Source organism: Molossus molossus, unplaced genomic scaffold (assembly GCF_014108415.1).
Source record: "Molossus molossus isolate mMolMol1 unplaced genomic scaffold, mMolMol1.p scaffold_m16_p_1, whole genome shotgun sequence".
Taxonomy (NCBI): Eukaryota; Metazoa; Chordata; class Mammalia; order Chiroptera; family Molossidae; genus Molossus; species Molossus molossus.
Window position 1 is genome coordinate 34,842,380 of NW_023425344.1, and position 12,340 is coordinate 34,854,719.

The window sequence follows — 12,340 nt, forward strand, 5'->3', positions numbered from 1 at the left end:
AAATAGGAAAGGAAGGGTTGATGGGTCCCTACTTGGACACTGACAGTGCTCCAGTGTCCCCACCCCATGCATACCTGCTTCACTGCCCCTCATGATTGCCTGCAACGTGGCCACTTGGCCAGTCCCCAAACTCTAGAACAAGCAAGAGTTTGTATTGAAGGTCTTCATTTTTTCCCATGACAACCTTCTCATATGATTTATTTTAAAAATATTTTGCTGACTTTAAAGGACACATAATATGGTAATAGTCACTGTGGCTTAACAGCCATCAGGTCATCATAAATCAGTCTCCAGAAACTCACATGCTGAGGCCTTTGTCCCACGCACATTTATAAATGTATAATCCAAGCAGAAACAAACCTCTCTGAGCTTGATCACCTAATAAACAATGGAAGAATTGGAAAGTAATTCCAAAGAGGGAATTGTAGAATTCTAGACCTCCTACTTCCTGAGGTGATTAAATTCTCATTAATACTTATAAAAGCACGGTTGACCTTGCCATAAAATTGAAAACTAAAGGCTCTGTTCAATTTATCTGAGTTATCTATAATTATCTAAGACAATTATATTATAGGTAAGTTTTTAAATCTGAGACTGAAACAGCATAATGATTAAAAATGGGAACTCCAGTACACCCTTTAAATTAAAATTTACTTTTATAATTGTAAATAAAACTTTATGATGGATCATGTTTTCTTTCATCCCTGATCCTCCCTTACAGAATTTCTCAAATGTAAGTTCATATCTCCCAGTAGTTACTTGGCTGCTTGGGAACATGATTTCTATCTGACCCATCCTTATAATCTAGCCAAACCCCAGAGCTTGGCACCCAGTAAACAGCTGATAATGAGTGAATGGTGCTCCCCAGAATATTAACCTAAGCTCTTAGAAACTGAATCTCATAGAGCTTAGAAGGGTATATAGGTATCATAATGGGTTTATACCAAATAATATAATTATAAATAAGTATGACAAGTCATCAAGGCAAATGCCACATGCAAATATTAGCTTAATGATGCAAAGCAGCAAAATAGAGTAATAAAATATGTCAACACTAGAAGACAAGGAATGGTTTACATCAAATGTGAATTGATGCAAAGTTTCTGGCTTGGAAAACTTATTACCATAGTTATTTCATCTACAAGTAAGGCAAAAGGCATATTCTCCAAAGGCTCAGGTAACAGCAAACAGATTCCCACTGATGGGTTTTTTTGCTCTTAACCCAAAATTGTACAAAGACCAAACCCCTAAGACAGTCAGCAAATTGAGATATTCGGGCAAAAGACTATATATAGTGCCTATTTTCTTTCAGAACCAGAGAGCAAATTACAGACTGTTTATATTTTTTTCTGAGAATTTGGCTTTTAAACATTGTTTTTGTCCTTGAATTTGATTGGGACTGTTTTTGGCAATGCTGCTGTCCACATGCTACTGTTTTTCTCTGTATGGAGCAAAGGTATTTAGGCCATTCTTCCTGAAGAGAAAACTATGATAATGAATCTGGAGAGAAAAATGTTGAGCCACGGGCCTTTTTTGACATGATTATTTAACTCTGACTCTCATTTGCTGTATTACTGTGATATAAGCACATTACCTTGGGGGACACGTATCACCTGTGGAATATCACAGGATTCATTTCAGAAAGAGGGTCAGGACGTCCTTCCCAGAATTTTTGTGGAGGGCAGAATTGGACTGTAGTCAAAGGAGAATGACAGTCACTGCTCCGTTACCGCATTCAAAAGCCTAGTTGTACAAATGACTGAATTTTTGCTCTCTCTGGGAGGAACCCAATACATCCTAGGGACAGGCTCACCTGAAGATGGAATGAGGAGGAAGGAAAGGAGAATGAGCAGGAAAAAAGAGCAAGAAGGAATCCACTCCTACATTTGAATTGCCTATGTCCTTTCTCCTTCCCAAGAAACGTGAGTTCTTTACTAGAATGCTACCATGCTAACCGACAAGCATACAACAGTGATTCAAATGCTTCACTTGTTCCTGCTTAGATGTTGATGTTAGCCAGAAACCCAAGTCTGAATCTTATCACTGTTCTTTAAACCTGAAGAGTATGATTTAATATACAGTAAAGTGTAACCAGCTAGACCTGATCACTGGGGTCTAATGCTGGTGTCCAGCAAAGCACATAAGAAATGGCATCCAGGGTCATCATTACAGTGTATTTTGGAGCAGCAAATTCTCTTTTTTTTTTTTCCTTGACTGTAAAAGGGGAGAGAGAGAGAGAGAGAGAGAGAGAGAGAGAGAGAGAGAGAGAGATCAATTTGTTGTTCCACTTATTCATGCATTCCTTGATCTCTTCTTGTAGGTGCCCTGACTGGGTATTGAACCCATAACCTTGGTATATCAAGACGATGTTCTAACCAACTGAACTATCTGGCCAAGGCCAGTAAACTATTAATAAAACAGTTTAGGCAGGCCTCAGACTCTCCCAGGTACCAAAATAAGAAAATAAAAATACTCTTTTCCTCTAGAATATGTGTTCTTAATCATAATACAAAGACCCCCAATGGGCCCATACAGAGAATTTTTGTCTGAGAAACACCTGGATGGGAGATAAATAGCATCTGTATTTCCACTGACCTCTGACTGAAATGTAGCATACTTAAATTATCAATGACGGCAACAAATATAGAAAAGTAAATTAGAAATCATAGCTATTTTCATATCAACATGAAGTTATTGCAAACATTTCAAAATATCATTTATGTTCATTACTGTTATAAAATTATTGACTTACTGCTAGATATAATTATTTCTATATCATGCATTACTATATCATGAATTTATATCTATAAAATTTTGATAACAAAGCTTTAATAAAATCACCTTCCTGTGTAATCGTGTAATTTATTTTAAGCACCAAAACATCATTCTGAGAAGACACCTGTAGGCTTCACCAGATTGCCAAAGGAGCTCTTGGCACAAAAATGTTCAGCTCTGCTGTAGAGCATCAGTGCTTTCCTAGGGATGTGACACAACAGCTAGAACTCAGCTCCCTAAAGCAACGCTCCGCAAGCGGAGGCTTGCACAGGTGTTCAGGGAGCCAGTAATGCAGGTATGCAGAGAAGTAGACATAAACCAATTTGTGCCTATAGGTGTTACACCACTGTAAAACTAGTATGTATACATTACATAAAAACAAAATTGTAAAACTATTAAAATTTACATAAATTTTATTAATGAATTCATCTTGACATGGAGGCCCAACACTGACCCTCGAGGCCCAAGTTCTGCCTTCTAGGAGCCCGCACTGCCATGTATCCCAGCTGAGCACGCTGGTTACCATCTGTCTCTATTTGAACTGCCACAAGGTGTCCTTTGTACAACATGCCAGTACATACTTTGCTCTGCAACTGAGATGAATATCTATTGAGTCTGCCTTTGTCCCTTTCTTGATGGCTGGCAAATGTCTGTCCAAATACGCTGTAGGCCCAAGACGGAGTTGCTCTTGTCCAGGGTGCCAGGTCAGCAAACCGAAACTTAATAAGTTTCCTGCCCCTGTAAATTCTCTGCTTGACCAGAGATGCAGGATACTCAGTCAGCTGATCCCCAAACGCCGAGCCAACTCTTAGCTCCATACTTATTTCCTTGTTGCTTCCTACCCCAAACAAGGTTGACTACGTGACCCCAGCCAACGAGGTATTTTTTCTGTTTTTCTTATCTTTGTTCTGTATTCTGTATCTTACAAAAGCTTCCTGCCTTCTGCCTCATCTTGGAAGTCTCCTAAAAGAGACCATCTACTTCATGGAATGTTAAAGCCTGTATTATCTAAATTGTCTTCTTCAGTCATTTTTTAAACAGTCTAAACAGTATAGCTTAGCTGCAACATAACCACAAATAGAAATTCAAATACAGGGACCAAAACCCCTTATCAGTAGTTGTTATAAGATGGTGATCCTGGTGATTGAAAGTAGGCTTACATTAATTACTTTTCATTATCATTGAAATGAAAGCATACATTTAAGAAATTCTTACAAAGAATTCTCAGATACTGCAGAATACATCTGAGGCCCCTCAGAACCCCAATGGAGAAATACTGTCCAACAACATAATAAGGAATGATAAGGATACTATTCTAAGGTACGTCTAAGTCATTCACCCATCCACATATATGCATATCAGCACAGACTCCCACTCCAAACTGCATACTAATATGCAGAAAATAATCTATAGAGGTGGGTACATGACTCTGAGGGCAGTAGAACTCACTGTTGAAAAACAAAATAAAAATATTTAGGGTTCTATTTGTAATAGGATTAGAAAATCTTAGGAGAAATGGAGAGGAGAATTCCCTGATTTCAGATGTCTGATTAGACTCCCTCTCCGCACTGGATGGCTGCCTGCTGAACAGTAATCCACGTAAAACAGCACCTGCTCTGATCCTCTTAGCTGCATATTTACGAGAAGTTCACTTTCAAGCTAATAGAAATGCCAAGTTGAAAACACAAAACTAGGAAGAAAGAATAACCTTACGGTTTTAGATTGGTGCATAACCTTTCTACATTTAGCAAATGTGGGGTATGTGTTTAGAGCATTTTGGCACAGAGTTATCAGTGCCAATAAATCAATACTATTTAGACAGCTTCACTGTCATGATCCAAATCATTTTATCTTCAGAAGAGAGATTCTGTAATTCACTGAGAGAAAAAACAAACCAACAAACAAAAAACCCTAAAAACTAAATATAAGGTGAATATCCATTATTGGGAGAATGGCTAAAATAAAGTAAATTATGGTATAATGACAGCATGGAATACTGTTCAGTCACTGTAACAATAAATTAGAGATATTTATATGAAGTATTATAATGTATAATTTAATCATATCTATCCATTATAAATGTTGGAGAAAATGAAAAATGTTAAAGAGTGAGATCCTCCAAAATCTGTTCCTCCATGAAAGCAGCAAAAATACTGAAAAATACTGTCAAAATCAAATCTTTCAGAACTATGGGGTTTAACAAAAGGCTTGTATTTTTCATTGTTCAAGAAAAATGTCTGCCTCACAGTAAGAACTATGAAGTTTTAGCATTTTAACTTGCCCTATTACCTTCACCCTCTCCTCAGTTCTGTGATGACCTTAAAAACCAATTGCTTTGTGACCAGGGCAACTATGAAAACTGGCAATTTAGGAGGCAATGGAGAGGGTAGAATGGCTTCTTCCCCAAGAAGCCATCCCCAGAGAACTGTCCCCATTCAACCTATCTGGAAGCTCCCTGGAAGGGATCTGTTCTTAGGGCTGGTCTTTGCCTGACCTGACCGGATTCAGAGCTCTCTCTATGCAAACAGCTCCATCCTCAGGCTGCTTGTCGAACACAATCTGCGGCAATTATTTACTATCGCAACCACTCAAGGCAAGAATTCCTGTTGGAAATAAGAGGTTGACAAACATCTTAAAAGGAAAGACTGGGGAATGAGATGTCCAAAGAAGCCTTGAAAAGCTCTGCCATAGGCCTTGGGATCTTAGAAGGCCGGGTACTTGTGCCAGGCTGTGCCCATATCCAAGGAAGAGATGAGAAGACAGTCACAAAATTCATATTTATTGTATGGTGCCTTTTATATAAAATGTTCAGAACAGACAAACCCATAGGGACAAAAAGTAGATTAGTTTTGGATATACAAGCTGGGGAAAGGGACGTAAGGAGTAACGAATATGGTGTTTCTTTCCGCAGCGATGGCAATGTTTTAAAATTAAACAGCACAGAGTGGGTGTACCACTCTGTGAATATATTTCTAAAGCACTTAACTGTCCATATTAAAAGGGTGAATTTTATGGTATGTTGACTTTATTTCTAAAAGCATTCTGTTACATCAATGACAGGTACAATGTGTTTTGATCTGATATAGGAGATTTAGGAGCCAGTTACCCAAAAGAGGATATTTGAAGCTTTCTGCTTAACCCACACTTGTCACTTTAATTCCCAATCAGTTTCTAGGTTATTGTATTGTGTGTCATAGTATTTTTAATCCAACAACTCTGGGTTAGCCAAAGAGTTTTTCTCTTTCCTTAAAATTCAATTTATGTTTAAGTATTTATAAAATATATAAGGAATGGAATTGAAAATAAAAATCCAAATACAGAATGCAACCTAGAAAAATCCCTTGCTGGAAATATAGCCTGAAAGCTAACTATGGACCTTCTCCCTTTGCATGTTACAATTGGTTTTCAAAATGCAACTAATGAAACTCCAGAAGTAACAGATGTCACATAAAAAGCTGTTTCACTTCACAAAGCCCAGCTCTGCTGCAGGGTGTTAGAGGGGGTGTTCTGGTTAAAACTCCACACACTGCAGTGTTCTATGCTTGGCATGATATAAAGGATGCCCCCACCCCCACCCTGAGGAAATGTCTTAAGAAAGGCTGTTTCCTGGTACCTTTTGCCAGGAGTTTTCCCCTTGGTTTTCTCCCCAGGATATTTGGGTAGGACAGAATGTCTGGCTACTGTATTTTTGGCCTACGATGGACTTAAATAGCTTTTACATATGCCTGGAATTTAAAATGATGTTTTCATTAGAGAATCATTGAAAACAGAAATCAGACAAATTCTCTGCTAGGTATTAGTACAGATACCAGGCATTAAATGATACTTTAAGTAAAACTGGTTAAATAACTATCAAGTGCAGAACTGTGCTTAGGCATTACTAATAAAAAGTGATAAATCAGATATTAAAATTTTGAAATGACTGTAGTTCATTATTTATTCCCTCAACATTTTTTACTGATCATGGGATATGCAGCAGTAAACAAAACAGACTACTCTTCTACTCTCTTGGAGCTTAAAATCGGCTCAGTAATGCTCCTGCCACTGCAAAGAAAGCAGTAAAATTGAATGAGGATGCATGAAATGCTTCAAAGAGCACTGGTCGAGGAGTCTCAAGATCTGAATCCCAATTCCATGTCTACCGATTAGTAGTCAAGTGATATTAGATATGTCAATTTAATTCCCCTAAGCCTCAATTTTATATCTTGAAATATATATATACTGCCTGTTTTGTGTATCTCATCAGTGAATTATAAGAACCACAGAAAAGCCCTGGCCAGTTTTTCTCAGTGGTTAGAACATTGGCCCATTGACCGAAGGGTCTCAGGTTTGATTCCAGGTCAAGGGCATGTACCTGGGTTGCAAGTTCAATCCCTGGCTCCAGCTGGGGTCATGCAGGAGGCTATCAGTCAATATGTCTCTCTCACATTGGTGTTTCTCTCTCTCTCTTTTTCTCTCTCTCTCTCCCTCCCTCCCTTCCTTCCTCTCTATATCTAAAAATCAATGGGAAAATATCCTCAGGTGAGGATTAACAACATAAAATCAAGAACCACAGAGAAAATATTCAAACATGCCCTGAACACTACCAAAAGCTCTATAACAGGCTAACAATATTACTGGAATGCATGAAAAGTGATCAAATCCCTTGCAATAAATAATTTTAGTTAATATAGACAGTCTGTCAAGGGTCTATGCAGCCAGACAGTCAGACTCAGTGTGAAGAGTCAAGCACATGAACAACAAAGAATGACACACATTCACAATTCCAGCCCCTCTCCATTTAATCGTTCCCATTTCACCTGGATTTCCTTTCCATGTCACATCACATTCATGTTCTCAAACAATGTCCCAGCCACAGGAGGGAAAAATGAGTCAAACAGACTTCCATCAAACTTCCAAAATGAGCAACCAGTACCATATGTTTCTCTACTCTTCGGGGTATATGTCTGTCACCTCAACTCTGAATCGTAACAAATAAAAGAACTTTCAAAATGGAGACAAATCCACTTAGTAAAAGAAAATAACAATGGCTGTAATTGCAACCACATTAACTGGACTGAGGTTTTGCTTAAATTACTTTTGCGCTTCTGATGGAAAAATGCGTCTTTAAGAATAATAAAGTGCTGAAGTCGTGACCAAAATATTAAAAAAACCTCAAAATTAAACTCAGGAGGAAAATAAATTTTACTTGGCACAATTCGGGTGTGCAGTGTTACTGTCAGGTAATGAACACAGATCCGTGTGCATCACTGGTGAACCCCAGGTCTAAGAAACAGCTAATACCTGTTGGTGCTGTGTGCAACAACGGAATCCAAACAGCCTTCTCTTTGGGGTTAGAGCAGCAGTTCTCAACCTGTAGGTCACGACCCTTATTGAGGGTCGAACGACCCTTTCACAGGGGTCGCCTAAGACCATCAGAAAACACATATTTCGGATCATCTTAGGAACGAAGACACGGCTCCTCTATCCATCTCCAGGCGGGTCCGCCCACATGCAGATACGCCCACATACAACAGGAGGAACTGTATTAAAGGGTCAAGGCATTAGGAAGGTTGAGAACCACTGAGCTAGAGAAACAGGAGAATCCTATTTTTCTTCAGACACTGGCAACATGCACTGTGATAGCTAAGAGTCAGCTTAATCCTTCCCTTCCTTGCCCAGAATAAAAATAAATACTCTGTCTTAGACCTCAGATGCGATTTCCCTTTGTGGAATTTCATGAAAGAGGGAGGAACAAACAAGAAAATGATGGTGGATGGCTGGGCTTGCTATAATTTTCAATTGCATAACGTTGTTTAAGGAGGTAGAAAGTAAGAATCAAGACAACTGCAGAGGAAGTCCTGACAGAGACAGTGCTGACTGTGTTTTGTAGGTCCTGACTTGATCAGCCGACACTTTTTGGAACTTTGCACACAAGTCCACTCCCATTAACACTCTGAAAGCTTAGTAACTTCCCTAAAACATCTGAGGGGCACTGAAGAATAGCCACACATTGTGTGCCGCCATCTAACCACCCGATCTCCACACTGTGTCTCCTCTCTCCCCCAGCCGCTGTACTGGAATAACTGACATATCTCTCTGTTGTCCTCAAGCGGAAATTTCACATATGCCATTTTCCTCGAGGTGTGATGACTTGTCAATCACCAACACGTCCAGTAAATTGCACAGCCAATAAAAGGGGGTGAGTGGAGTGAGGAAATACAACCACATGGACACATCCGAAGCAAATGGGGGTAGCTCCTGTTAAGTCACTTGGCAGTCTGTCACAGAACTGGGATCCCTTCTGCAAGGCACCCATAACAAAATGAGTAACTTAATTCAACCATTTCGAAATAACTTAAAATTTCAAAACAGAAGCACCAACTTTAGAAGTGAACCACCACAAAATCAGTACCGGGGCAATCGGGAAACATGTTTATGCTTAGGAAATGTTGAATGACACTGATGCCTCTTCGTTACTTGCTCACGTCCCTGTCCCATGGCGGAGCGGACGCATGTGGTGTCTGGGGCACTCGCTAGGCTTGCCGGGAAGTGGGCTCTGCCTGCTGACCAGTAAGTGACTGCGAATTAAGGGCATCTGTCGCCACACTTAAAAATCTATCTGTGTTTCCACAGACATTAAAGGGCGTGTTCGTTCAGCCCTTCCCACTTACTTGTGTTCCTATGACCTTGGTCCCCTGGGATAGCAGCGCCCGTGGTCCAGGCAGCAGTGTGTTGGTTGGGGTGTGTCGTGGATGCCACGGTGCTCTTGTGGTAAAGGGTGTTTGTAAGAATAACATCAGGCACTTGAACTTCACCATCAGTGGCCATAGGTTCACTCCCGTTTGATTTAAAATAGGCTTTTTGTAATGTTCCTGAAAGACAGAAATATATATATATATATTTAAAATATTACTAGAAGTATTTATTTATTTAATTTATTTATTTTTGTTACAGATGTTTCTCCTTTTTCCCCCACTGATTCCCCTCCCTGCCCTGCCCCCAGCTTTGTTGTCCATGTCCATTGTTCATGCACACATGCATATAAGTTCTGTGGTTTATCTCTCCCCCACCACCCCCTCTTCTGGGGATTGTCAGTCTGTACCCCACTTCCACGTCTCTGGGACTACCCCATTCCTCAGATTATTATGTTCATTATATTCCACAAATAAGTGAGATCATGTGATATTTGTCTTTCTCTGTTTGGCTTGTTTCGCTTAGGATAATACTCTCCAGGTCCCTCCATGTTGTCTCAAAGGATAAGAGATCTTTCTTTCTTACAGCTGCATAGTACTCCACTGTGTATATGTGTCACAGCTTTTTTATCCATTCGTCTACTGATGGACATTTGAGCTGTTTCCAGATCTTAGCTATTGTAAATAGTGCTGCTAGAAGTATTTATTTTTAAAAACATACTAAGAAAACTCTAGAGCCACTTTCCCAAGTCGCATCCCCCCAGGCGAACACAGAGAGAAAGCTGTGGCCCTCTTCTGCTGCCAATCACATAACCCTGTGAAGAAACTTGCTTTTGTCCGCCAGTGTGGCTCAGTGGTTGAGCGTTGACCCATGCCCCAAGGAGTCACCGGTCCGATTCCCGGTCAGGGCACATGCCCAGGTTGTGGGCCCAATCCCCAGTGGGGGGCATGTGGGAGGCGGCTAATTGATGTTCTGTCTCTCCCTCTCCCTTCCTCTCTCTCTAAAATCAATAAAGGAAAAAAAGAAAAGAAAAACAAACTTGTTTATTCCTCTAAGTTTTCAGTGCCCAAAGAATGTAGGGCTTTTCCACTGCACCCGGGACTCACCACACATAAATAAAATGTGGTGAATCGTATAGTGTTTCCTTCCTACCTTCTCTTTCTCAAATCCTCCCATCATTTGATGCTATTCAGCACCCAGGACATGAGCTCTGTACATCTCTATCTGCCACCACAGAACACAATAGTGCCTTAGCTTCATCCCTGCGTTTCTTCACACTTTGCACTAAATTTCAGTGAACTATGCATAACAGAAAAATAAAAACAATAGAGTTCATATATTTACCAATACTTATAGCATGGAAAAATATATACCAAACAAACACACAAAAAAACATGAAACTCTAAGTCCCACCAAAAAAAAAAAAAAAAAAAGAAACTAAATTATCTTCATTTTAACCAGAAGGTATAACATATAATTACAAGAACTAAGAAACAGTCATTAAATTAAGATTATCAACTGGTTATTTTCTCAAGGTATTCATTCCCTGACCAAATAAAGAGTCAAACCTGACTCCTGGGAATCACTGAGCTTTGACTTCAGGCAGAAACTTTTGAAAAATTAGAAAGAGATCATGTATTTTTAACTCAGTCAAAATAGATAACAGACTGTTTCAGAATATAGCACTCTAGTTGAGTAGCTACTAAAATAAACGAATATGATATTGATCCATTATAGAAACACCCAAGAGAGATTTTTTTTTCTAAAAACATTTACAGTGAGCGCCCTAATTGGTTCTCACATTTCCAAACACTGTATGGACCATTAAAAATAAAAGAAATATAAATAAAATGTTTAATATCAGCCTATGGAAAAAATTTCTCCACATGTGCTTGACACTTGGAAAACATTAACGACAAATCAAAATAGAAAAGCAGCTGTTTTCTAGCTAACTAAGGTCAACAGCTTCATCTGCCAAAGAAGTCTAAATGAAACATCGCAGTCAAAGCTGAACCATGACCACACAGCGCAGGTAACACTCTCTCCAAACGGTCTGTGTGATTATGAGTAGGTATCAGATGCAGTGGGCGAAATGAGAGACTTCATTTAATTGTTTTTGCAAATGATTTGGAATTTGTTCTGGATCAAAATAAATATGTGATAGACTTGATTACTGTATAACATGCATTTCATTCACACAGAAAATTTTACTAATCAATTCGACACAATGTTATTCTCACCCACGTGTTAATTTGCTCCTTCTCTACTTGTTTAGGCATACAGAAATTTTTCACATAACATGCTGTTCCCACCAATGAGGCTGTACTGAGTGCATAAGGCCCACGAAGTAGATTTACTTATCACCCTGTGAACCAGCACCCAGCTCTGTCAACATACTTTTACAAATGCCAGTTCCTCAGTTATGTCCCTGAGTAAGTCACATAAAAGGCTGACCCTTGCCGGTTGAAGTATCCACAGCTGTTCTTAACATTTTGTTTGTAATGACTAGCCTTATCAATAATCTTTCCTTTATCTTTCTTTACCTAACCACAGTGGTGAATGGTAATAATATCTGCTTACACTCAGAAGTCTTTTCAAACACTGTCTTTCTTAGGAAACACTGACTTAGATAACTGTCTTAAAAAAAAATAAAAAAAAAAAAGGCAGTTTTCTTGCTCCTAAAATCTACATATAAAGCAGCTTGGCAGACTAGAAAGAAATACATGATATATGATAGTCTCCATAGCTAATGTTCCTAAAGTATATTTTTGAGAGAGACACACACACAGACAGAGACACAGAACAAGTCTAAAGGACATGTTTCTAAAAGCCTGAACTCACCCCACAATTTGTTTTCAAGCATCTCTAGAAACTGGCCAACTCTCAATTC

The 12,340-nt window shown here is 39.2% G+C and overlaps 1 protein-coding gene across 2 annotated transcripts in view; it reads right to left on the reverse strand.

The window, feature by feature from the left end:
• Positions 1-12,340, reverse strand: part of CORIN (corin, serine peptidase) — a 199,200-nt gene that overhangs the window by 147,471 nt on the left and 39,389 nt on the right. The window contains exon 3 of one of the 2 annotated variants that reach the window (XM_036263514.1): positions 9,429-9,629. The exons of the other annotated variant lie outside the window; for it this stretch is intronic. Coding sequence (XP_036119407.1) covers positions 9,429-9,629 — 201 coding nt within the window. The remainder of the gene's footprint in view (positions 1-9,428; positions 9,630-12,340) is intronic. 2 annotated transcript variants of the gene reach the window in all.